Source organism: Pristis pectinata, chromosome 33 (genome assembly GCF_009764475.1).
Source record: "Pristis pectinata isolate sPriPec2 chromosome 33, sPriPec2.1.pri, whole genome shotgun sequence".
Taxonomy (NCBI): Eukaryota; Metazoa; Chordata; class Chondrichthyes; order Rhinopristiformes; family Pristidae; genus Pristis; species Pristis pectinata.
Window position 1 is genome coordinate 3,053,568 of NC_067437.1, and position 27,623 is coordinate 3,081,190.

General features: G+C 47.0%; 1 protein-coding gene across 1 annotated transcript; it reads right to left on the reverse strand.

Moving 5' to 3' along the window:
* Positions 1 to 557: 557 nt before the first annotated feature.
* On the reverse strand, positions 558 to 27,396 carry LOC127585557 (transcription factor Spi-B-like). The gene is made up of 6 exons (XM_052043117.1): positions 27,307 to 27,396; positions 14,808 to 14,832; positions 10,661 to 10,754; positions 8,679 to 8,875; positions 7,034 to 7,196; positions 558 to 3,054 (listed from the first exon to the last, which is right to left on the reverse strand). Exons 1-6 carry the CDS (start codon positions 27,327 to 27,329, stop codon positions 2,735 to 2,737), a joined length of 822 nt encoding a protein of 273 aa, XP_051899077.1. The 5' UTR covers positions 27,330 to 27,396; the 3' UTR covers positions 558 to 2,734.
* Between the last annotated feature and the right edge of the window lie 227 nt (positions 27,397 to 27,623).

Genomic DNA, 27,623 nt, shown 5'->3' on the forward strand with positions numbered 1-27,623 from the left:
ACGTGCCGAGGGATGCACTGAAGCTCAGTGCAGACAATGCAACGCTCTGTGGGGAGCGAGCACAGTCTCGAGGCTGGGCCCTGTGTCATGCTTTGAGGAGGAATGATGAACGGCATTGACACGTTGTAAGAATAAGTATTGAATTGAAGGTACAATGAACATCGTGTGCCAGACCTGCTGAGTTTCTCCAGCTTTCTGTGCGTTGCCGCTAGAGGAGCTGCTGCCTCACAGCTCCAGAGACCCAGGTTCGATCCTGACCTCCGGCACTGTCTGTGTGGAGTTTGCACGTTCTCCCTGTGACCGTGTGTTTCTCCCCCCGGGTGCTCCGGTTTCCTCCCACATCCCAAAGACGTGGTGGGTTAATTGGCTGCTGCAAATTGCCCCCAGTGTGTCGGTGAGGGGTAGAATCTGGGGGGAATTGATGAAAATGTGGGGAGAATGAAATGGGATTGGTGTGAATGGGTGCTTGACGGTCAGGCCAGACTCAGTGAGCAGAAGAGCCTGTTTCTGTCCTGACCACTGTAATAAATGACAGAGACTGACCCCAGCTGTAAAAATTAGAGAGATTTTCTGTTTAATCTTGTTAAACATACAAATATATCAAAGTCCTTATGTGACTGAACGGTTAGTAGGAAAGGACTAAAACCTGTGGTATTTACATTTATTTACAACAGGCAGTGGTGCCCAGAGCACAGAATGGATGAGATAACGACCGCTACCTTGTCTGAGGTCCTGCAAGTCCCTTCCCCCTCCACTTCAAGGCTGTTTACAGCAGGAGCGCGGCCCCTCAGACCTCAGTATGTGGGCATCCATCAAGCATCACGTAGCATCAGGCAATCAGCATGTCCTGCCGCTGTCTATGCCGGACACACTGATCTCTTACAGAGTCAGGCACTAGTTTGGCCATTCAAAGCAGAGCACTTTCTGTACAATACAGCAAGAGCTAATCAAGGCTCAAAAATAAAATCAAAAGCTGACCCCACCCCCCCCCCCACCCAGCCCCCGCTTAGATTCTTTACAAAATTTCAATGCCTCAGAACCCATTTTCAAACCCACCCACACCTCCCCTCAACTTCACTTCATGAATATATACAGCTACATCAAGCTTCCCAGTAAAGATATTTAACGGATTTGCTCCTTCACTTCCACCCTGACCCTCCGGGTCCTTTTGACCATTTAATGCTTTCTGCAGGAGCCCCCAGGAAGAAGATCTGTTGGCTCATTCCTCACCATGTGGGCTCAGAACGGACTGACTCTCTCTAACAATTAACTTACAACACAATGCCAACTTTAAAGTGTAAACAGAATTCTGGGAGACTCTTGCTCAGCTTCAATCGACTCCCTTCCAAGGGCTGAGGGTTTGTGTCTCAGACACCTGGGCACTCTTTGACCCCCACCACTGCCCCCAGGATATCACTAGCCTGTTAAGTCTGCCCTATATAGCGAGCGAGTCCACCATCGCCATGGGTTTAGTGCTGCCAGTTCTCACAAGTAGCTCAGCCATTCCAAACACATGGCTTGCCCTCAAATGGTTTCCCATGAGTCACACTGACAAGCATCAGCATGGCTAAGCTCCACTCACTTCAATGATCCAAGATACCCAATTGGACAGATGGGACGTTGTTCGATAGGGCTGTGACCAAAGGGAGTTTGGAGGCCTGTTTCATGTGGTGGACGGGCAGGGGATGGGACCAATGGAATCAGTCAGAGAGAGGGCCAAGGTACTCTGTGTGGACTGGCTTTATGAAATCCAAATAAATGGCTTTCAAAATAAAATCTGCTTATTTAAAGCAGCAGCCAGCACTTTGATGAGTTACAAGGGATTTGAGCCTTCTGTCCAGGCAGTGTCCTCCATCGGTGCGATGGTGGGAGTTCAAGTTGTCTATCTACCAGTAGGAGACTGACAAACCTCTAGTCCTGGAGCGATTCAGATTGAGCAAGGATCAGAGAGAAGATCGGAACAGGAAAGGGCCAGACTGCTCTGATGAACTGGTCTTCCCTGCAGTGAAAAAACAGCTGATTGGGATGCCAGCTTCAAACACCTGCCCAGGTTCAATTCCCTACAAGCTTTGGCAAGCAGCAATTCAATCTCAGACTGGGAGTTGTCAATTGAGCTAACAGCCGCTACTTTTGGCGTGCGCGGTGTGGGGAGGGTGTCACAGTTTTACCATCCTTTTCTGGAGGAAGTGCTTCCAAACTTCTCTCATTGGTTGATGAGCTTGCCCCAAATTTTCCCCAGTTTTTCCTCTACCACTGAGGTCATAATCATTGCCCCCCCCAACCCACTTAACCCCTCCTATACTAATAAAAACAGAAGATGCTGCAAATAACGGGCTAGGCGGCCTCTGGAGAGAAAGAATTAATATCTCAGGTTGATGACTTCTCATTGCAACTTGCATCTCAAGTTCCTTTAAAGACAGGGACACCCCCAAAAGACATCTCCACCTATCCCTGGGGGAGAAGAGGAGCTTCGTAACTTGCTAATCAACCATCTTTAACCTTTTGAACAATGTGGAGGAACATAGTGACTACACAGCTTTACTCAGAATACTACCCGTTAACGTTGGTACATGAGGCTGGGAAAGAGACGCCAACAATTTCAACAGCGCTCTCATAAGACAAAACAACACATCGCAAAAGAAAACAAGGAAGTAAGTGCATTGTTAAAACCAGCTTTCCTGTCTTAATAAAATTTAGAATCTGTTCACGAGGGAGCCAGCTACCTCCAGGGGCTTTAGGGCATGTAGCTGGTTTTACATTCCGACTTCTTCTGACCAAGCAGCGTGCCGTCGAACTGGTAGGTCAGCTTTTTCTTGATCTTGCGAATCTCGCCGGTCTTGCCGTAGTTCCTCAGAGCTCGAGCCATCTTCTGGTAGGTCATCTTCTTGCGATTGCCCTTCTGCATGCCCCAGCGATGCGCCAGCATCTCTTTGTGTTTGGAGGAGAACTGGAAGGTGCCCTTCTCCCGGTCCACCCACCACACACAATCCCTCATGTCCCCGCTCTTCAGCAGCTCCAGAAGGAACTGGTAGAGACGTACCTTCTTCCGGGCACCTGTACAGGAGGGAGAGACAGAGGGGAGAGGTGACAGACGGCTCAATGTCAACCAGAGTCCAAGAAATAAAGAGGTGGGAGAGACACGAGAGACGGCCGACGCTGGAATCCGGAGCAACACAGGAGATGCTGGAGGAACTCAGTGGGTCATCACCACGGGCACATCCCTTCCCACCACTGGGAGTATCTACAGGAGGCGCTGCCTCAAGAAGGCAACATCCATCAAAGATCCCCACCATCCGGGCCGTGCCATCTTCTCGCAGCTGCCATTGGGCAGGAGGTACAGAAGCCTGAAGTCCCACACCACCAGGTTCAAGAACAGCTACTTCCCTTCAACCATTCTGTTCTTGAACCAACCGACACAACCCTAATCACCACCTCAGTGCAGCAACACTGGAACCACTTTGCACCACAATGGACTTTGTTTTTCCCAATTGTTTGCTTGTATCCTTTTGCACAATTTATGTTTTGCTTGTGGACATTGTGTATAATCTGATGCTCTGTGCCTGTGATGCTGCTGCAAGTAAGTTTTTCATTGCATGTGCATTTGACAATAAACTCGACTTTGGGGCAGGCAACATTTGTGGAGAGAAACGGACAGTCAATGTTTCAGGTCAAGACCCTTCACCTGGACTGAAAGGTAGAGGGGAAGTAGGCAGTGTAAAGAAGTGGAGCGAATGTGGGGAGGCAGATGGGAACAGTTGGTGGGGGGGGGGGGGGGGGGAAAGAGAGGAACCGGTGGGAAGTGTGTGTGGGTGATGGGGAGATAGGTGGGTGGAGGACTGGAGAGAAACAGGGTGGGTGAGGAGCTGGGGTGGATGTAGGAGGAACAGAGTAGAATGGGAGAGGTGCTCTGGAACAGCAAGTGAGGACCTCACGGTGGGGCTGAGCAGGTATATCAGGCCGAGATCTGTTCTCCACGGGTGAATAGGCCAACGATACTCAAAGATGGAGCCTGGTGGTGCAGTGGTTAGTGCCACTGCTTCACAGCTCCTACAACCGTAGTTCGATCCCGACCTCCGGCACTGTCTGCGTGGAGTTTGCACGTTCTCCCTGTGACCGCGTGGGCTGCCCCCGGGTGCTCCGGTTTCCTCCCACATCCCAAAGATGTGCGTGTTGGTAAGTTAGCTGGCCAATGTTTATTGCCCCTAGTGTGTGGGTGAGGGGTAGAATCTGGAGGGGGGTCACGGATTATGGGGAGAATAAAATGGGTTAGGGTAGGATTAATGCAAAAAGTGGGGATCAGTGGTCAGTGCAGACAGCAGGTGGAAACATGTTTCCGTACTCTGTCTGAGACTCCAACACCAACCCCCAAGACAAAGTGAAAAAGATTTGAACAGAATTCAAAAAGGCACAATGACTCTGTAATCACTGACATATAAATGTTTGGTGTACATTTTGAAAAAGAAAATTGAGAGTAGTTTCACTCTGACCCAGAATGACAAACTTTGCTAGCACCTGCACCCTGTGACATGACTCTCTTCAGACACCACGTCACACTGGCAGTCCTGGAACACAGTGGCCCGTGTCTGTCCACAGCGGAGAGTGCCGGAAGTTAGAAAGGTCGGCAACCCAGCCGTGGCAGGGCAGAGCAACTCCTTGCTGACTGTGAGCTGTCCACATGCGAGTGGGTGGAGGATGTGAAGCAGCACAGTCACACTGAGAATGTGGGTCAGAGTCATTGGCACCCACGGGGACATTCAACAGCGAGGTTGGAGGAAAATCGGAAAACTGCAGATGCTGGAAAACTGAAAATGCCGGAAACACTCAGCAGGTCAGACAGCGTCTATGGAGGGAGAAACAGCTAACGTTTGAGGTCAGGGACCCTTCATCAGAACTGGGAAAGAAAGAAACCAAGGTAGTTTTAGATTGCAGAGAAGGCAATTGGTTTATTATTGTCACACGTAAACTAGATACAGTGAAAAGCTTCTGTTTGCGAGCCATCCACACAGATCATTCCATACACAAGTACATCGAGGTAGTACAAAAGGAAAACAAAATGCAGAATATAGAGTTACAGTTACAGAGAAAGTGCAGTGCAGACAGACAAATAAAGTGCAAGGAACACAACGAGGTAGACTGAAAGACCAAGAGTTCATCTTTATCAGACAAAAAATCTGTTCGGAGTCTCGTAACAGCAGCTACAGTGATGGAGCAGTAGAACAAAGGAAATATCTCTGATAGGGAGAGAGAAGGTGACTGCAGGGCTGTGAGACATACCCAGTAGGTGAGAGTATACAAAAAAAAGGAAAAACTAAGACAAAATTGTGACAGGCAGAAATGGCCAGTTCTGATGCAATTAGACAGAAAAAGCGAGTTACCCAAAGTTGGAGAATGTGATATCGAGTTGGATGAAGCAGCCATGTGGGACCATAAACTACGCACGTGTTATGGGCGAACGCAAGGTTTGGGTTCTTTTAATAACACCCCTGGAGGGTCTGACACACTCGCACTCACACACAAAGCCCCAGGGAGCTTGTGTGTGGTGGAAACTGCTGCCAGTTTGAGTCACTAGAAAAGGAGGGGGAAAAAATATCAAATTGTGTTTACAATTAGCATCCTCATGATGCCAAATAAGGAGTCCGATCGTACACCTGACACCGCATGGCAATAGGGTCTGTAATAGGTCTGACATCACCCACATACTCAAACCAAAGGAATAGTCCTGTCCAGTTCCTCCTCCTTGCCTGTGCTCACTGGGAACTAACCCAGGAGGAAGATGATCATCAGGGTCCATAACTCAACCCTGCCCACCTAACTACAGTCACTTGATGGTTGTCATAGAGTGATACAGCACAGAAACAGGCCCTTCAGCCCAACTGGTCCATGCCGACCAGATTGCCCATCTAAGCTAGTCCCATTTGCCTGCATTTGGCCCATTTCCCTCAATCTTTCCTATCCATGTGTCTGTACAAATGTCTCTTAAATGTTGTTACTGAACCTGCCTCAACCACTTCCTCTGGCAGCTCGTTCCATATACGGACCACCCTCTGGGTGAAAAAGTTGCCCCTCAGGTTCCTATTAAATCTCTCCCCTCTCACCTTAAACCTATGACCTCTAGTTCTCGATTCCCCAACCCTGGGAAAAAGACTGCGTGCATTTACCCTATCTATGCACCTCATGATTTTATACACCTCTATAAGGTCACCCCTCAGTCTCCTATGCTCCAATGAAAAAAGTCCCAATCTGCTCAACCTCTCTCCATAACTCAGTCCCTCAAGTCCTGGCAACAATCTCGCAAATCTCCTCTGCACTCCCTCCAGCTTAATGGCATCTTTCCTATAGCAGGGTGACCAAAACTGAACACAGTGCGGCCTCACCAGCACGTTCTACAACTGCAACACAACATCCCGACTTCTCTACTCAATGCCCCGACTGATGAAGGCCAGCATGCCAAACACCTTCTTCACCACCCTGTCTACCTGTGACGCTACTATCAGGGAATCATGTACTTGTACTCCTAGGTCCCTCTGTTCTACGACACTCCCCAGGGCTCTACCGTTCACTGTGAAAGTCCTACCCTGATTTGTCTTCCCAAAATACAACACCTCGCAATTATCCCAATTCAACGCCCACTTACCCAGCTGATCGAGATCCCTCTGTAAATCCTGAGAACCATCTTCATTGTCAAGTACACCACTGTCATGGATGGTGAACATTTCCTTCCCACCTCCCTCCCCTCAGTAGCACTGAAAGTCTCACAGTACTGCAGGGAAGTGACCTCGATGTTCCTCCATGACCACCGATTTCCTCTCATCGTTCAAGGAGAAGTCACCCAGCTTTTCCACTCTCCACATAACAACTCCCCCATCCCGCACACGATCCAAGGAAACCCCATCCATTCCAAGATACTGACGGGCTTTCCCAGAATTGGACCCACAGCTCCAACCACATCACAATCCATTCCAGCAATGCAGAATGGGAGGTTGGAATTGGCAGAGTTTTACACAAGGTTTCGGTTCCACTGGTTGACACTGACCTCCATCGTGCGTCGAGGATTCCCTGGGAGGGATGTTCTCATCAAATTCACTGTCGGAAACCTCCAGCACGGGACTGCCCAGGTTGTAATCATCGTCCTCGGATACTGACGGACTGGAGATTTCAGTGGATGTCTGGTACGGAGGGTACAGTATCGGGAAAACCTGGAGGGGAGAGGAAAAGAAATGGAAAGGTAAAATCTCAATGGTGAGAGTGTTCCAAGTTATCGGGATGTTGGTGTGTGGTATGGAGGGGATAAGTTTAATAGGGGAAAGAGGGGAGAGAAACTGGATGTGAGGGAGAATGGAATGAAAGTGGGAGGTGAGCGGGAGTGTCTTGGCGAAGCAGCCGGCATAATCAAAGACCCACCCACCTGGGACATTCTCTCTTCTCTCCTCTTCCATCGGGTAGAAGATACAGGAGCCTGAGGGCACGTCCCACCAGACTCAAGGACAGCTTCTACCCCACTGTGATAAGACTATTGAACGGCTCCCTCATACAATGAGATAGACTCTGACCTCACCATCTACCTTGTTGTGACCTTGCACCTTATTGCACTGCACTTTCTCTGTAGCTGTGACACTTTACTCTGTACTGTTATTGTTTTTACCCTGTACTACCTCAATGCACTCTGTACTAACTCAATGTAACTGCACTGTGTAATGAACTGACCTGTACAATCGGTATGCAAGATAAGTTTTTCACCGCACCTCAGTACAAGTGACAATAATAAACCAATTCCAAAAGTAAGGGTTGAGAAAGAGGGGACAAGAGGGAGATAGAGGCAAGAGAAGGGGAGAGAGAAAGGATGAATGGAATGAAAGTGGGGTTTGAAGGAAAGGGAGAGAGTTACAGGGATGGTGCAAGGGAGAGGGTGCAGGCAGGATCAAGGATGGGACACTCTGTAGAGTTCTGTAGAAGGTACTGAGATCCAGAACATCTTCCTCATGCCCTAAACCTGCAATTTCCCCTTTCCCCATTAGATGCTGCTGTATTCCATTCTACACAAGGCTCAGATCATCGATGAGAACAGGCTGGTGTCCCAGGAGAAGAGGGCACCAGAGCTGCTGGGGAACAGGGAAAAAAAACCAACACAGCTCACACCCACCTTCCCCTCAAATCTACCCGAGCCGATTCTCTGTATTTTCCACGAAGCTGTCTCTTTATCGCTCCTTTAGACCACAAGATATAGGAGCAGAATTAGGCCATTCAGCCCATCGAGTCTGCTCCACCATTCAATTGTGGCTAATTTTTTCAACCTCATTCTCCTGCCTTTTCCCCGTAACCCCCTCACCAATCAAGAACCTATCGATCTCTGCCTTAAATACACCCAATGACTTGACCTCCACAGCCGTCTTTATTGTCTCTCTGGAGATATCACCACATGACCTTTGGCCTTTCACTGCTCCGCCCCTACCTGTCAGACATTGGTCACACAACACACCCATCCCCATTAGACATATTCTCATTGGCCCATCCTCCACTTCATAAAATCTTATTATTTACACGTAGAAAACAGAAAATGATTCGATTGCCCTTTGATATTGTTTCTTCAGCTGTGTGGACCTCTCAACGTCCTGGAGATTAACCCCGACTTGTGGGAGACCAGGGCAATCCCAGAAGTTTGTCTACTCAATCCAACATACCTGGTTGTACTCCTCCTCCAAGGGGCAAGCGTTGTGGTTCGGCAGTGGGGGGTCAGGGTTGCTCACCACCTCCAGAGGGAACTGAGGGTACAGGCTCTGCAGGTGAGAGACCGCCACATTCTGAAGCTGTGTGAACTGCCCTCCGTCAAAGTGGTCGTAGCCAACAGTGTGGTGTTCGGAACCAGTCCAGTAATGATCTGCATGCAGAGAGGCCGCTCGTTAGAGATGGTCGCAATCAATACCTCTGGAGATTTACTACATCTGTGGATTATCTTTCACAGGCAGGGTGAAGCAGCCGGCATAATCAAAGACCCCACCCACTTGGGTCATTCTCTCCTCTCCCATCAGGCAGAGGGTACAGGAGCCTGAGGCCACGTACCACCAGACTTAAGGACAGCTTCTACCCCACGGTGGTAAGACTTGAACGATGAGATGGACTCAACCTCACAATCTACCTTGTTATGACCTTGCACCTTATTGACTGCCTGCACTGCACTTCCCTGTACCTGTGACACTTTACTCTGCATTCTGTTACTGTTTTTACTCTGTACTACCTCAATGCACTGTGTAATGAATTGATCTGTATGAACAGTTTGCAAGACAAGTTTTTCCACTGTAGCTCAGTACAAGTGACAATAATAAACCAATTTATCAATACATCCCGTGACCTCCAGGGCAGGTCAGAGGCAAAGATTTCTGCAGGAAGTGACTCATGGAACATAGAACATTACAGCACAGGAATAGGCCCTTCAGCCACAATGTTGTGTCAAACTAATTAAGCAAAAGGCACCTAAATAAACTAATCCCTTCTGCCTGCACAACGTCTGTATCCCTCCATTCTCTGCACATTCATGTGCCTCTTTAAAAGCCTCTTAAACACCATTATCGTATCTGCCTCCACCCCCACCCCTGTCAACGCATTCCAAGCACCCACCACTCACTGTGTAAAAAACCGGCCCCTGCACATCTCCTTTGAACTTTCCCTCTCTCACCTTAAATGCACGCCCTCTAGTATTAGACATTTCAACCCTGGGAAAAAGATAACTGCTGTCTATCTATCTCTGCCTCTCATAATTTTATAAACTTCTATCAGGTTTCCCCTCAGCCTCCACCGCTCCAGAGAAAACAACCCAAGTTTGTCCAACCTCTCCTTATAGCACATGCCCTCTAATCCAGGCAGCATCCTGGTGAACCTCTTCTGCACCCTCTCCAAAGCCTCCACACCCTTCCTGTAATGGGGTGACCAGAACTGAATGCAATACTCCAGATGCAGCCTAACCAGAGTTTAATAAAGCGGCAACATAACTTCCAGACTCTTGAACTCAATGCCTCAACTAATAAAGGCAAGCATGCCACACGCCTTCTTCACCACCCTATCAACCTGTACAGCCACCTTCATCTTCCCATTCCCTACAAATCAGGAGTGTGATGGAGTACCCTCCACTTGCTTGGACAGGTGCAGCAACAACAGCCCCCAGGACAAACCAGCTCACTTGATTGGCACTTCAGCCATCACCACAATCATTAACCCCTCCATCACCAGTGGCTGCATTGTGGACTACCTACAGGATAAACTGGCTGGAGAGTTCCTCAATAACCGTAGCATCTGGCATCTAGGAAATACAAGGACAGTGGGTGCATTGTCCTTTAATTCACACGTTGCCCCATTTTGTCACTCTGGCCCTCCAGCAACGCTGTGGGACGACTGTTCCCATCCAGACTGCAGTATCCCACTGCCCGCCTTATGACAAAGATCGCGGATTGAGCAACAAGTTTGGGAGAATGACTGAAAACAGGGGGGAACAGCAAGAACACAATGGTGCAGTCAAGCGCGACCCATTTTGCAGCATTTCGTTAGCAACAAGCAGAAATGTTCTTCTCACTGAAGTGGGGAAAGAGTAAACGCTGCATGGATCAGGGACAGATAACATGGGGACAGATGGGGGTCCCGTACAGGCAGAACCAAGACAAGAGTCACCCACCTGTGGGTTGTTCTGGTTCAGCCACATAATACGAGTATAGTGCAGGTGGGTGCTTGCAGTATGCATCCGTTTCATATGACACTGTGTCGGGGTACTGTGGAGAAGAGGCAAAATTGTTAGTTTACTGACTTGCTCTTCATTGTCAGGTGAACGTAGAACATGAAACAGCACAGGAACAGGCCCTTCGGCCCACGATGTCTGTGCTGAGCACGATGCCAAATTAAACTAAATCCCTTCTGCCTGCACACAATCCGTATCCCTCCATTCCCTGCATGTTCACGTGTCTAACTAAAAGGCTCTTGAACACCTCTATGGTATCTGCTTCCACCCCCACCCCCAGCAGCCCGTTCCAGGCACCCACCACTGTGTGAAAAACTCGCCCCGCACATCCCCTTTAAATATTCCCTCTTAGAATGCCCTCAATGTGTTAGAGAGTGCCCTTTCATTCTCCTTACTAGAAGCATCGACAAACACATTTATCCAGCAGTATGAGTGCATCCCACAGTACAGTCAAGTCGAGTTTATTGCCATACGCACAAGTACGGTGAGGTACAGGTACAGTGAAAACTTGCTTGCAGCAGCATCACAGACACGTAGATACAGACAACACACAGAACATAAATTCTACGTACATTATACAAGACAGTGAAGAGAGAAAAAAGACTGCAAAAAGAAGACAGTGCAAAACAAAAAGACAACGGGAGACGTCCACGGCAGTGCAAGAGGTGGTCTGTAGTGTTCCGTTGCTGAGGTGGGGTTAGGGTTGTGCAGGTCGGTTCAAGAACCTGATGGTTGAAGGGAAGTAGCTGTTCCTGAACCTGGTGGTGTGGGACTTCAGGCTTCTGTACCTCCTGCCTGATGGTAGCAGTTTTTTTTTGAATCACAGCCACTGTTACATAGGAAGCCAAGCTGCTCCCAGTGTGCTGTGTAAAAGAATTGCTTGGAGAATTTGCTTTCCTGTTGTTGACTGACATTAAACTATCGGGCTGGGACGGCAAGAAGGGGATTTAACTTTTGTGCCAACAGCAGGGGTGACTCTGTTTAATACCTCCCCTAAAGGACAGTACCTTCAGAAGTAGAGCACTCAGTGCGTACTGCACTGTGAGGGTTCGCCAAGCAGTAAGGCAAGAACACTACAAAGAAGTCAAGCATCCTTTGCGAAGCCACTGCTCAGCTTCAAGCTCCTGTGTACAAGGTTGGCACAAAGCCATTGGATTTGAATGTTTCCCCAACAGACTTTGGTGTACTGTTTCACTCTGAGTTCGAGCACGCAGACATCTCGGCTGCCGACTCCTGCAGCAACTGCTCACTCGAGCTCAGGTGGACAGTGATGAAGCTGGTTAAACCCACGCTCCCATCTGTTTCCTCTACGCGTCTCCGTGACACTCTTCTGGCTCTTATCTGTGGTGCCAGTGTCCTCAGTGGGGACAGAAGTTGGGCGAGATTGCCTAATGAAGTGTGCAAATAATTTGAATAGACGGTCGGCCCTGCCCTCCCTGGCTGTGACCTACCTTACTCCTTCTTTGTGGTGTCGAGCGTTAGCTCACGGCCTATTCAACCAAGCAGTTTGGCTCCTGTCTACCTTGGTCCTGAAGTATTTAGCCCAGGCTAAGAGACTACCTGGTGCCCAGGTTGACATTGGCTGAAGAGCTCACAAACAGACCCCATACAGCGATACAATCGTAGAGAGGCCCGTCACAAAAGTTCTCCCTAATCCCACACCCCTGCTCTTTCGCCACAGGTCTGTGGGACTGCCTTTCAGCGCCGACTGAATCCGCTGCCCCCCATCCTTTGAAGGCAGTGGATTGAGCAATGGATTTCAGCCTGAATCATCGCTCCTGACGGAAAATCACATGGTCTGCTGCCCACAGGAAAAGTGATCAACAAGATCATTGAGAAAGAGCCAGAAGGGGAAATGAGAGACTTTTTCTTTCAGTTTTGAGATCATGGACTCATTTTTTTTTTGAATAGGAAAGGCTTAGTGGGATAAGGGCCAAATGGGGGCAAATGGGACTGGCTTAGATGGGCACCTGGGTTGGCATGGACGAGTTGGGCCGAAGGGCCTGTTTCCATGCTGTATGACTCTATGGCTCTGTGACTATAACGTGGATGCAGGGGAGGTCAGAGGCTGGAAGTCCTGCAGTCTGACACATGGAGCAAAACTCCCCACTTGGCCTGGGTGAGTGCTGCTCCGACAACTCAAGAAGCTCGACAGCAAATAGGACAAAGCAGCTTGATTGATTTGCACAGCAGCGCAGTGGGTAAAGCCACTGCCTCACAGCTCCAGAGACCCGGGTTCGATCCCGACCTCGGGCGCTGTCTGTGTGGAGTTTGCATGTTCTCCCTGTGACCGTGTGGGTTTCCCCTGGGTGCTCTGGTTTCCCCCCACATCCCAAAGACGTGCGGGTTGATGGATTAATTGGCCGCTGTAAATCGTCCCTGGTGTGTAGGTGAGTGGCAGAGTCTGGGGGCAGTTGATGGGAATGAGGGGAGAATAAATTGGGATCAGTGTAAGATTAGTTTAAATGTATTCACATGGTCAGCATCAATTCAGTAAGCCGAATGGCCTGTTTCCAAGCTACGCGACGCCTCTAGGACAAAGCAGTCCACTTGACTGGCACCTCATCCAACACCCCAAGAGTTAACCCCACACACAGGGGAGTGTGTGCATTAGGACACCATTAACTCAGTGCCTCATCAATTCATACATCACCCAATGTCCTCACACCAACAATGACACCAGGACAGACGGGAGTCTGTGTTTCCAGTGCTGGCAAAGATCTAAATCGGCAGTGGGAGCTTCTGCCCAACACTTGCACTGCTCCAGTGGATTCAGCCTGGAGTCTGACCGAACAGCAAAGGATTCCCAGCGCTCATCCCACACGGAGTTAAACCAGGCACAGGCACCGCCAACCCTTCAGTGAACAGGAGTTCCATGTGTTTTGTTAATTATTTGTTGGTTACAATGATTTTAACATGTAGGTGTGTTTTTCAACATTATAAATAAAAAAAAAATTCTGTTTCACAGTATTCATGCACAGTTCAGGAGCAGCTACTTTCCTACAACCAGCAGGTTCTTGAACCAACCTGCACGACGAGGGGAGCCCCACTCTGCGCCAGGCCAGGGGTTGGGGGTCCACGCTGGAGCAGACCAGGGGCAGGTGGGCAGTGACCTCCGGGACACCAGAAATCCAATATTCACTTCCCCAATGTTAACTCTCTAAAGGAAATCGGACAAATACTCAAAGCAAAAGAACTCTGAAAAACAATGTTGTAAGATGAATAATGTACCAATGAGATGGCCTGGGCCATTTCCTGGTTTCCTTTAATAACTTTCAGTACAGTTTACTGTAGGTGAATTGGCTTCCTTCAAACAATGGCGGGCTCCTGTCTGTGTCTGACAGCCACCAGGCCATGAATATGTCCCACAGCACAAACATATTGCATTCCACTTAGTCTACAGTAAACTCCTATGGGCAGAAGTTCAAACATCTGGAACAGCTGCACACGCACCATCAATTGATGGGTATATCAGGCCCCAAGTCCATTCACTGTCTGCAGTGGCCAATACAGAGAGACACTCATTGCAAACAATCTCCATCAGCTCAGCACAAACTCTGACTCCATCACAGATGCTGTGATATTTAGTGCAAAAACTACCAGGTTTGCCCACTTCTGTGAAGTATGAAATGCTGTCCTGGCTCTCTGCAAATTCTTTTACTCATCAGGTATGTTGTTGGTTATTTTGCAGGCTATCCCCCAATATATAAAAAGAATGATGCTGGGGCAATGCGCATAGAGGCCTAGAGATGCAAGAAGGAAAATCCTATACGTTGTGGTTATAGACGAAGGGTCATAGTGTAGGACTGGGGTCAAAAGAATGACAGCACCCTTTAACCACACACTTTTAACAGCCACAAGTAACTGTTTTAAAGATCAAGGAACGTAGGGCAAAAAGAGGGAATGAAGGAAGCAAAGGATTTCACAGAGAGCGACAGGAGGTACCACTCACATATACAGTATACCAGTGGCACAGAATTCATTGCTGTCTGGGTTCAGTGAAGTCGATCAAACCAGTTTGGGGCAAAAATACACATTCACTTGCAAAAAATATATAGTAAAGTTTTATAAAGCGTTTCATACTTACTAGAGAAATCTGTGACGGTTCAATCCTACAGGCAAACAAAAAATAAAAGAATATTAGAACGTTAACAGCAGCAGAAAAGAATGAGATTCCAGCCCCTGAACCTCCTCCAATGACGACACTATCCTTAGGGACGGAGACGTCAGTAAGTGTGGAACAGTTCAGTTCTGGAAGCACCCTGTTCCAAGACCAGTTCAACTCCCCTGAGGGGGAGATGGGAGGTGTCAGTGAGAGGGGCTCCACAGTGCATTCCCTCATTGACTGAGCACATTCATAACAACACATTCCAATATTGGTTTACACTTTTGACAGGAATACAAAGATTCAGGTTTCCCACTCATCCAGCTCGAATGCAAGAAGCAAGTAGAACACAGAACACCACAGGAACAGGCCCTTCAGCCACACTGTCTGTGCTGACCATGATGCAATTAAACTGCACATAGCCTACACATGGCCCATTTCTCTCATTCCCTGCCTGTTCGTGTGTCTGTCTAAAATGCCCTCTGCATTTAAGTAGAAAAATTTAAAAAACACAGGGACTCTGCAACTGAAACATAAACAAAAATACTGAAAACACTGTTTTCTCTCTTTTCACAGGAGCTGAGCCGCAGTGTTTCCAGCATTTTCTGCGTTTTAAATAGTCCACCCACCTGCAGGACATCCCCAAAATACGTTACAGCCAATTAAATACTTCTGCTGAAGTCCATTCTCTGCCGTAATGGAGGAAACCTAGCAGCCATGTTGTGCCACAGCAAGCTCCACAAACAGCAGCCAAAACAAGTGGTGCTGAAATTCCAAAATTATCATAAAACAGAAGTTGCTGGAATTCATCAACAGGTCAAGCATTAGTTTTGTGAAATTAATCAGAGTTAATGCTTCAATTCTACTCAACCTGGGGGGGCAGTCAGAGACAAAAGTTTTACGACGGGAAGGGGGCAGGGTGGGAAGAACGAGAGGGTGTTTCTGTGATGGGGTAGATTGCAGGAGAGGCGAGGTTGGTTGGTGGGTTAATTGGCCGGTGCAAGTGACTGCTGGTGTAGGTGAGTGGTAGGGTCAGTGGGGGGGAAAGAGTTGATGGGAATGTGGGAGCTTGGCACGGGCTAGGAGGGCCGGAGGGCCTGTTTCTGCACCCTATCACTCCATGACAGAGTAGATGGCAGTGGACAAGCATGGGAGGGCAGTGAGGGACTTGGCTTAATGACAGATCCAAATCACACACACACATGAAATGCTCAGCAGGTCAAGCAGCAACAGAGGGGAGAGTAACAGGGTCATTGTTTCAGGTCAACATCCCCACACCAGGACTGGTGAAAACTCGCTGACCCGATTCATTAATCCAGTGTCCCTCTCCCTTCACACACGGCCCCCCCGAGTACTTCTAGAATTTTCCATTTTATTTCAGACTTTCGGCTTCTGCAGTATTTTACTTCTGGACCACTTTGCCACAAATAGCTTTTGAAGCAAATCCTATTGCAGCATTAAAGGGGGAAGCACACAAAGCCATTCAGCCCATCAAGGCCATGCCAGCTCCCAGCAGAGCAATCCCTGTCTGAGGGATTGCAGTGAGAGGGAATTAGGGGGAGCAGTCTCACTCCTCCTCATCTACTTCCCATTGCCCTCAGATGCCCTCTAACTCCCCCTGGGTTCTTTTGCTACTTTCCTACCCTAGGGGTAATTTACATCTCTGGGATGTGGGAGGAAACCAGAGCACCCAAGGGAAACCCATAGTCACAGGGAGAACATGCAAACTCCACACAGACAGCACCAGAGGTCAGGATCGAACCTGGGATTCCCCTGGAGTTGAGAGGCACCGGCAGTACCTGCTGCACACCTTACAATAGTACTGAACAACTTTACACTGTCAAGGGGTGTCACAGGGAAGGGTCCAGTACAGGAGGCAGCACCGATACCAGGTTCCTCCTGCACCAAAGCGGCCATCATTTCTTCATCAGGAATCAAAATTCCTAACACTCTGTTCTGATTTGCTCACTACAGGCCAATCACATTCAGGATAAGTCCCAAATGGTCAACGTGATACCAAGTCACCCAGATGGAACGATAGAACCGTACAGCACTATGTCCCTGCTTGTCTAATGTAGTTGCATATCCCTCTTCCACAGAGTGAACTTGCAGATGAAGCCTTTACTAGTACATGACCTTGAGAGAACTCCAGTACCAACCTCTGCAGTGCAGTTATCACAACACGTGTTGTTTCCCCTCTGATTCTACAAGCACAGAGGAACTCCATTCACCCTGCCCACTCCACCAAAACCCTTCTTGAATTTCAACTCTGCTACCTAAGAATCCCTTTCCAGAATCAATGCCCAGAGAACAAGTAGTTCGCTAACTCTGGCCAGGCCATGTGATGTCTTCGAGGAATCCGGTGTGTTACAGTTTCCCTGTGCAAGTTCACAACTACAAGCCGTCCCTGGGTTACATTTTTACAAACATCCATAAGCCAATTGTGTCCATAAATCGGAAAATACACAAAATCACTCACTACAGTAACCATACCTCCACAGTATTGCAACGAATGGTGTTAACGAAAGCCAATTCACATGAATATTTATGTATTGTTGCCCCTGTCTAGCTACAATGGCACAGGATCAGGATGTCCCACACTCAATGGCTAGTTTCAATGGACTGGAAGCATCAGTGGACTACAGTGCTTAAGAGTATCGTTGCACAAGTATCAATAGAAGCAATTGCTTGTCAGTTTCCAAAGCAACTCTCTTAAGTGGCCTCCTGTGGTGAAACTGGCAGTCTGCGTTCTTAAGTGACAGTGGCGTCTGATTACTGTGGTGAGGTTAGACGTAAACAGGTTTTTGTTGCCAAGGCTGGATCTCATTTGAATGTAATAATATTTACAGGGACTCGTTTGTACATACGAGGGGTCCGTAACCTGGGGGAGGACCTGTAAAAGCTGGAAGTTAGTATCCATGGCCGTGCACCTACTCATGAACCCCTTCAGCAGAGTGAAGTGGAGGATGAGAAGATTGATTACTTATTAATCCAGATTCATAGAATCAAATCCACCAGCAGAATAGGAGCTTATTCAATCCATGTTGTCCTTTGAAAGAGCAACTCAATTACCCCCATTTAGCCTGACAGCTTCCATATTGCCCCTGCCTTTCAAGCTTTCAATTTCCTTTTGGATGTTACTCTTCACACACTCTCGGGCTGAAAAACAGCTGCATACCAGTGAAAAATGCTCCCTCCAGGCAGAGCGGCCGTGATTGGTTTATTTTGCTGTTAATCACACCTCATGTCAGAGACGCAGCCAGTGGCAGATGAAACTGAATCTTGAAATGTGTGTGCAACTGTCCTCAACCTGCTGCACTTCTGGCAGAGGTACCTGCTTAGATCGGGAGGAGTTGGTGTAATTTCTGTTGTGCTTAGATCGATCTGCTTATTGCCCTGGTTCCTGATTAATTGATGATGGTGGCCATTGTGTATTTGATTACATGACGTACGCCCCACCCCCAATCCAACTCATTGCTGACAATAGAAACAGGGCAAATAAAGATGTTCATCATCTCCCATCAGATTCTTTTACCATTCGTCAGAAGTCTGCGTATTTGGGACTTCCTCCCAAAGGGAACAGATTCTCATTAATTACCCAACCAATACCCTTTTATACAGCTGCATCCAATCTCCTCATAGCCTTCTCTGTGCTGAGGAGAACAACCTTAGCTGCTCTGGTCTCTCCACACCCCCCGCCTTCTCTCCCACCAGTGCAAAGCTGATCACTTTGCAAGTCTGGGCTACGGTTTATACCTCCAGCATAGACAGCAAAGGAAGCTAAACCACTTCTGTCACTACCCTCCTGAATCAAGGAAGCTGGGAACAGGAAATATTTGAGGGAGCACATTTGCATGTAGCAAACATTCCAATAATTCCTCCTCTCACTCATTGTACTTTTGAAACTGCATCTTACCTCAAAGACTCGATGGGCTGAGTGGCCTCCTTCCAAGTCATAATGACATTTAAAATATGAGAACGTGCAAGAAAATGAATAGGATCAAGCTACACAACCTCAAATGACACCTGATTCATTTAAAGACAACCATCTCTATCCTTGTAGGTACATGGCATGGGAGCTCATTCAATCCCTCAAGCCTGTTCCCATGGCTGGTATTGGAATTGGTTTATTATTGTCACTTGTACCGAGGTACAGTGAAAAACTTTGCATACCGATTGTACAGGTCAATTCATTACATAGTGCAGTTACACTGAGTTAAGACAGAGTGCATTGATGTAGTACAGGTAAAAACAATAACAGTACAGAGTAAAGTGTCACAGCTACAGAGAAAGTGCAGTGCAATAAGGTGCAAGGTCACAAGGTAGATCGTGAGGTCAGAGTCCATCTCATCGTATAAGGGAACCGTTCAATAGTCTTATCACAGTGGGGTAGAAGTTCTCCTTAAGTCTGGTGGTACGTGCCCTCAGGCTCCTGCATCTTCTACCCAATGGAAGAGGAGAGAAGAGAGAATGTCCTGGGTGGGTGGGGTCTTTGATTATGCTGGCTGCTTCACCAAGACAATGAGAGGTAAAGACAAAGTCCAAGGAGGGGAGGCTGGTGTCAGTGATGCTCTGGGCTGTGTCTACAACTCTCTGCAGTTTCTTGCAGTCCTGGGCTATGAACAAGGATGGTTTGCATCATATCTCCATCAACCCTGGTACCATGTCCCTCCATTTACAAGGATGGTATACATTTGACAGGCAGCATCCCCCGATTCTAGATAAAGCTGGCAAAGGAGATAATAGTCGATCCACAGAACAAGTGTAGTTAAGATGTGCCCGCTTAGGAGAGAGACTTAAACAAGGGGCAACAAATAAAGAAAATCCGGCAGAAGATTCAAGGATATGAAAATTGCAAATGAAACTGGTTGAGGTTAACATCAAGGGGAAGTTAGATACATATAAAGGAAGGTGGTGTTTGAAAGGGTTAAGTGATAAGGAGTGGATCAAACACTATCATGGATATATTGGGCTGAATGGCCTCTTTCTTTGCTCAGGCACTGCAACCAGTATTATAGAAATGTTATCTCACAAATAAATCCAACAGAAAATTGAATTTAAATTTCTTTACCCAGAGCATGGTGGAAAGTAGAACTCACTACACTGACTACGCTGCTTTATATTAGTTAGACAGTTTAGGCTTATCCTATATTAAGGTACTGGAGAAGCAAAAAAAAACAGGGTGGAGACAAAAGTCAAAGTGTTGGCCATCCCCACTTACCACCGTGTATCCTTCCCACAACAGGAAGGGTTCTTGACCAATAGTTGCAAGACACTTGAGTGACTCAGGATCACATTACAGAACATCTCCACTTGTGCAAGTCACCAAGCCACAAAAATAAGCACAGGTCATCAGAACAAAGAGATTGCCTTGAGAAGTCAGCTTCTGCCTGTTGTGAAGCCATGGACTCGGGATCATGTTTGAAAGGATTTTGGCTGATCCCCACAACCCTCTGGTGGTGGGGCCTCAGTGTTTGTTAGCTCAGCACCCATCCATGATAAACTGGTCCCTCCCTCTCAAAATGGTTGCAGGATCCCAGTGTGGGGCAAGGAACAAGTTTCACACTGGACATGACAAACGTTGACACTGCAATCCTGGCACCACCAATCTCAATGGGAAAGATGATACTCTAGTTGGGAGAAACATGGTCTGCTTGCCACTGAGACTAGCAACATAGGGAATCTAACACCACGGGGTGAGATAGGGCAGGGGGAGTTAACCCTGTGTATAGCCCCAAGGGTTGAAAAATAGCAAAATCTGGAAGAAAAATTGTGCACAGGTTTGGTCACCCCATTACAGGAAGGATGTGGAGACTGTGCAAAGGGTGCAGAAGATGTTCACCAGGATGCTGCCTGGATTAGAGGGTATGAGCTGTAAGGAGTATAACCACTAGCTTGTTGTTGTTGTTTTCTCAGGAGCGGCGAAGGCTGAGGGGAGACCTGACTGAGGTTTATAAAATTATGAGGCGCATAGATAAACAGTCAGAATCTTTTCCCCAGGGTAGAAACGTTAAGCACAAGAGGACATGCATTTAAGGTGCGGAGGGGGTGGGGGGGGGTAGTTTAAAAGAGATGTGCGGGGAAAGTAATTACACAGAGTGGTGAGTACTTGGAACAGGCTGCCAGGGGTGGTGGTGGAAGCAGATACGATAGAGGTGTTTAAGAGAGTGCGAGGTAGACACATGAACCAGGGATGGAGGGATATGGATCACGTGCAGGCAGAAGAGATTTAGTTTAATTTGGCATCATGTACGGCACAGACATTGTGGGCCGAAGGGCCTGTTCCTGTGTTGTACTGTTCTGTGTGGAACACAAACAGGCCTTCAACTCTCCTTCAAAAAAAGTCTCTTTGTCAAGCAGAGAGTCAACGAGGAGGAGTAGGTTTATGTCAATTGTTAGTGGGTTGGAGAATCGAGGAGATACTTCACACAAAGGGTGGCAGACGAAGCTGAACCAAAGCCCCAGGGGATGCTGGAGGTAGAAAGCTGAATCCCACTCCCAAGTACCTGTGGTGAGTGCTTTACATGCTGTAACCAGGCAGTTAAGGAACAAGAGCTGGGAAGAAACTAGCCTGGGAACAAGGGGTCAAACGAACAACATCTGCCCTGTAGATCTCTGGTCATAGCCCCGAGAAGACCTATAGAGTCGTGAACATCACTGGCACCTCTGTCACATCAGCTGGACAATATAAAAGGATTATTCCTCTCCCGCTTGAATCAAGCTGTAATGGCTCCACAGGCAGGTGAAGGTCATTACAGATGCAATGTCACTCCAGAGCTGTGGGTTCAAATCCCACCACAGCAGCTGGGGAATTTAATGGCGACTATAAAACCATTGGATTGTTGTAAGAACAAAACATCTGGTTCACTGGAGCACCTCAGCAGCTAACGTCCACCGACACAGACAGGAGCAAGTGGTTGTTTCCAGTGGGACTGGAGGGGAGTCTCATGTCCCAGGTGCTCTCTCACACCTACAGGGATTCCTAGCAAGAGGAATGATGTTCTGAGCAGCGATGCATACTGGAGGCAGATCAAGCAGCAGCAGAGAGAAACGTTCCTGAGGATGTTACTGGGACTGGAGGGCTTGAGTTATAAGGAGAGGCTGGACAGGCTGGGACTGTTTTCCCTGGAGCGAAGAAGACTGAGGGGTGACCTTATAGAGGTGTATAACATCATGGGGGGGGGGGGGGCGCGTAGATAAGGTGGGTGATCACAGTCTTTGTCCCAGGGGAGGGGAGTCTAAGACTGGAGGGTGAGAGGGGAAAGATTTAAAAGGGACCTGAGCAGTAACTTTTTCCACAGAGGGTGGTCAGTATACAGAACGAGCTGCCAGAGGAACTGGTAGGGGTGGGTACAATTACAACGTTTAAAAGGTATTTGCACAGGTACATCGATAGGAAAGGTTTCAGAGGGAAATGGTGCAAACACAGGCAAATGGGACTAGCTCAGGTAGACATCTTGGTCAGCATGGACGAGTTGGGCCGAAGGACCTGTTTCCATGCTGTATAACTCCATGAATTGTAACGTTTTGGGTCTGTCCCCACTGAGTGCTTGCAGCATTCCCTGTTTTTGTGTTACATTTCCAGCATCCAGGGTTGTTTTATTCCAGTAAATCCACAATTTCTCCTTCCTTTAGTTCTCAGTCATCTCCCCGACCATCTCCCTGCCACAACTTATTTGATATTGTGTCTGGTCAAGAGCCCGAGGATATTTTTGCTGCAGTAAAGATGCTGTTTGAACATGGGCTGTCACTGCAAGAGCCAATGGTAGCATCCCTCCTGCTACAATAAACTGCAGTAGCTTAGTGGATAAGTTACTGAACTGACCTGGAAACCTGGAGCTGACTCCAGAGACGTGGGTTCAAATCCCACCACAGCAGTTGGGGAATTTAAACTGAAATAATGGCAACTAAAACCACTGGATTGTTGTAAAAACAAAACATCTGGTTCACTACTGTCCTTCAGGGAAGGAGATCTGACATCCTAACCTGCTCTGAATTTAAATCTAAACCTAAGCCTATTCATGTGATCAACTCTACCTCAGCACTCAGTTAATTAATGATAAAATGTTCCAATCCGAAGGACAGACCAAAAGGAACATCAGAATGTGAGGATCTGCCATAATCTGACCACTACTGAGACAAAGTGCTGGGAAAACTCAGCAGCTCAGGTGGCATCTGTGAAAAGAGAAACTACTTGAATTTTCCAGCACCTCAGTTGCTTTAGTTTTCATCGACCGGCCACTATTGAACCTCCTATCTGTGCTCAGCGCGTTACCACAGAGGTGTGCATCACTCTTTCAAGCGCCTTGCTCGTGACTCCATATCAGAAAGCTCGATGTTTAACCACACAATCTTAGCTGACAGTTCAGTGCAGCGTTGGAGGTGCTAGTCTCTGACTGAAAACTTCAACTGATATGCTGTTGATCGAAGATAGTTAGCTGGTCGTTTTATGATAGCAATGGATGAAAACAAGGTACTTAAACTAACATTCCTCCTTACAGTGGCAGCTCTAAGCATCCACTGCATTCTTATTTGCCTCCAAGACAGTTCCTGCATCTCAGTTTCACTTAAGGCTCAGTGTGATCATCAGCCCCACCCAATACCATTTCTGTCTCACCCTCTTCACTTGGTTAACTCCAGTTATTGGTCAGATTTCATCTCCCTGTTACCTAGAGCCCTCTCCTCCACACATTTGCCTTGTCACACCACAAATTATTTTTAAAAAGCCACGTGGTAGAATGTGTTGATTTTAAAAATACAAGTCAACATCCCACTCACTTGATTGGCCCCAGTTCTTCACTAGTACTTGCCCTAAGAGGGTTGGCAGGGTCAATTGTCCAGCCCTAGATCTCCCAAGAAGGTCGTCTTCCTCTTGCCTGGGTTTGATGGCAAATCCCACAATGAGGCCTTTCATTGTGAGGGACTACAGTCTAAGATGCAATAGTGCTGGAAAATACCACTGCAGGAGGAGACTGGAACACAGATCAGACAAATGGCAGTTGTTTTCTGGGACTCAGTTTCACATTGCTTGCAATGTTGACTAATTCTGACTTTCAAGGGTGGTTTATTTAGAGAAGTGACATTGCATTGGGATGGCAACACGCGCAATGTGCACTGTGTGACACTGCACTGCAGAAGCCAAAATAGGAGAAGTTTCATCAATTGTCTGTTTTCACTTTCCACTTGATGAGCATCTTCCTTCTGCTGCCTGCCAAGGTACGGTATAATCCCACAGTAGGGGATAATCCCACGATGTATGGTAAATGTCAATGTGGAACAGATTCTACCAAATGAGCCAATGCCAATGCATACCTCTGAGAGGCAGTCTTCAAAGGAAGGCTTCAGCTGGTACCTTGGAACTCCAATATGCATTGCTAAGGAACTTAGGGAAGGAAGACTTTGCCCGAATTGCTCCAAGACATTGAGAAAGGCCAAGAGCCTTCCTGAGAGGAGCTACTCTGCTCTCGGATGGCTCCTTGTGGCCAGTCGGAGTTATTATTGTCAGACGTGTGGGGGGAAGTTGCTGATTCTTCTGGCCAGCGTACATTTTGAGGTTAGGTGAGGTGAGGTGAAGAAGGGGAATTAAACAAAGGAGGATCAATTAAGGAAGTCCCTAGGCTTGTCCCAAATTCTCCTTCATAACAGTAACCCCTGGAGTTATATGAAATAAAGCTGATTCGGTTGTGCTATTGGTCTTTTAACACAGCTGATCGTGGACTGCATTTGGAGACATCCGTTGTTCTCTCCCATTCAAGGACTGGGAACAAACATATCGCTGGTAGTATTGAAAGTCAATGGGATATACTACAACAACAACCTGCATTTGTATACCATTTGTAATATCAATGTCCCAACATTTTCATAGGAGCGTCACTAACAAAATGATGCAGAGAGTGGTAGGTGCCTGGAATGGGGTAGTAGGGGAAGCAGACAGGGGTTACCAGGGGTAGCAGGGGAAGCAGACAGGGGTTACCAGGGGTAGCAGGGGATGCAGACAGCTTGATGGAGTTTAGACAGACACATGAATATGAAGGGAATGGAGGGATGTGGATGATACACAGGAGGAGGATATTTAGTATAAACTGGCATCAAGATCGGCACAACTTTGTGGGCCGAATGGCCTGTCCAGTGCTGTACTGTTCTATTAGCCACAAGGAGAGGTTAGAGCCAACGATTGGAAAATTGGATAAGAAGTAGGTTTGGGAGAACATTATAGAAGAGAATAGGTAGAGAAATGGAAAGGATTAGGGAGGCAGTTCCATGGTTGAGGGCACTGCCGTCAATGGTGGGGCAAAGGAAGGTGAGCCTACACAGGAAACCAGAGCTGGCTGAACATTGAAAGAGTTGCATATTGTTTCAGAGACAGGGAGAGGCCAATGATTTGTTGAAGATAAGACATGAAAAATAAAATTTGAATAACCTCAGTATGCAGAGGACAAAATAATTTGTACTGGACCTTTGAAGGGTATACAACAGATCTAACCACAAGTGTTATTTCTGTTACTGAAATATTCCAACTTTCGTTAGGAGGAATTACCAGTCTGGTATTCACAAACCATTGGGAAGAAACGGTAGCATCTGTACGAGTCCAACTGCACTGCATCAACAGTTAAAAAAAAACAGATGCTGTTGTTATACAGCTGGTTGTAGAAGTTTGTTGGGCACAAGTTAACTGCTGTGTTTCTTACAACTGGACTATATTTTTGGCTGTGAAGTGCATTAAGATGTCTTGAGATTATAAAGGGACACTCTATAAATGGAGGCTGCTGCTTTGTAAACAACTCTTATTTTTGGGTTACATTTCTGCCAATGCATTTTGGAGTCTTAATTAAGGACCGGAACAGGTAGCTTAAAAATGAAACCTCAGCCGCCCTGTTAAACAGTTCCCCCAATACCATCAATTAATGTTTCAGGTCTGGAACCCTTCTGGTCAAGAGCCCTAGACCTGAGGTCTGACCTGTTTCTCTCTCCACAGATGCTGCCTGACCTGCTAAGTGTTTCCTGCGTTTTTATTTCAGAGTCCCAACATCTGCAGCGTTTTGATTCCCCACCTCACAAGATCTCCCCCCCCCCTCCCTGTTTGTAGACACCCACTCACGTAACATCGCATCAGAAACTACTCCAACCAAATTTTGCTCCACACTCTTGGTCTTGAGTCTCAATGGAGCAAAGCTGCATTCCTTCCATCAGTTCATAAGCACTTTCCATTGGTCAACGTTTTGGAGAGCATCGGAGCTCTCTGGGCCACTGGGATCAATTCAAAGGCATTAAACCAGACACAGAGTGATCTCCAAGCATCAGAGCCACACTAGGTGGTATGCTCCTCCATTTAATTATCGGAGGAACGACACTCATTTTAAGCAGAAAGTTTAGACAATATTTTCTAAAACATCGAGGAAAGCAAACAAATAATGGAGCTGTCTTCTGTCAGACAGAGGGAAAAACAGCACAACTTCATTTGTGAATGAGAAGTGTTGTAAAACAGCCGTTGCCACAAAAGACAAAAGAATATGCAAATAAGCTGTCTATTTATATTAGCAGGCATCAATAATAAATAACATTTTTAGAGAGCAGAAATCTGCTCCAGTGCAGCAGCCAACATTTCCAGTTCGACACACATCAGCCAGAAGCTGAATAACTGGTCATTCTCGTTGCTGTTACAGTGGAAAGTTGCTGGTATCAGATGCCAACAACTTTCCCCTTCTCTGAAGCAACTCCTGAGGTTATTGGAAGTTTTACATTATTACATGTGTTACCAGCATTGCAGTGCACATGAACAAAAGCATTTTTTTTAGTTTCCAGGCAGCCTTTACTACAACCCCTATTCTAACCTTGTTACAAATGTGGTCGCTTGTCCCAATTATTAACTTTTGTGAATGTTTGTGTTTTAAATAAACAATATTTCAGATTAACTACTGTGTTTTTTTAAATCAGCTTTTCAGTACAATTCAAAATGTCACAAAACGGTAGCTCAAAGAATATCCATGACACTGACACATTTTACACATTAGAATCCTGATTTGGGATGACTTTTAAACTCCAAACACGACAGCCAAGAAGCCAATATCACACACACATTCACAAGAAGAAGCAACTTCATTGCACAGTCTGTCAAAAGTTTTTCAAAACGTTTGTGCTTAACGTCAATTGCTTTAAAACAATCCAGATTGTCATAGCTTAAATCGATTCGTTTCCTTTACAACAAAACTATCCTTTTATTCACACCATCAAAATTAAATGTCAGCCTCATCTAATCCCCAAAATAGAAGTGTTTGTACCAAAAAGAGTTTACAAACTATCAAGTATCTTGGGTGAAAGGGGAAAGGGCGACTCAAACAAACCCAAAGGGGGTTTCATTGTCACGTTACATAATCAGTCAAGTCTTTAAGGACTTTTCTTAAAGTATACACTTTTTATCCCCCGCTGTGCTGGCAGCGAGCGCACTAGTAATATCTCAGGAGCTACTTTTGTGATGACTTACTGCGGTGTTTCCAGAGTATGCATGATGAATTCAGAAGAGGTGTGAACCCAGACTCCGGTCCTGTCTCTTTTAAGAACTGACTCGTGTCGGTGCAAGCTTTTAAAAATCTGAATTACGAAGTGGGAGGAGCCTGATGATCTGACTGCAAAAACCCCCTTATATTGCACAATCAACATTTCTGGGAGTTGTTTAGATCTTGTATGCGAATATTTTTTGGCTGCGCGAGTTTGGTGGTAGAGCACAGAGCAAAAACATTTTATTTCACCGAAAATGCGTCAATAACACTTCCCTTGTACAGGATAGTTTAAAAAGCGCCA

Excerpts from the sequence above, each read along its gene's own strand:
- LOC127585557 (XM_052043117.1), bottom strand. The coding sequence starts at position 27,329 with ATGCATACTCTGGAAACACCGCA. Across the intron at positions 7,197-8,678 it reads TGGAGGAGGAGTACAACCAG|GTTTTCCCGATACTGTACCC; the intron begins GTATGTTGGATT and ends TCTCCCCTCCAG. Across the intron at positions 3,055-7,033 it reads ATCCTCGACGCACGATGGAG|GTGCCCGGAAGAAGGTACGT; the intron begins GTCAGTGTCAAC and ends CCTCCTGTACAG.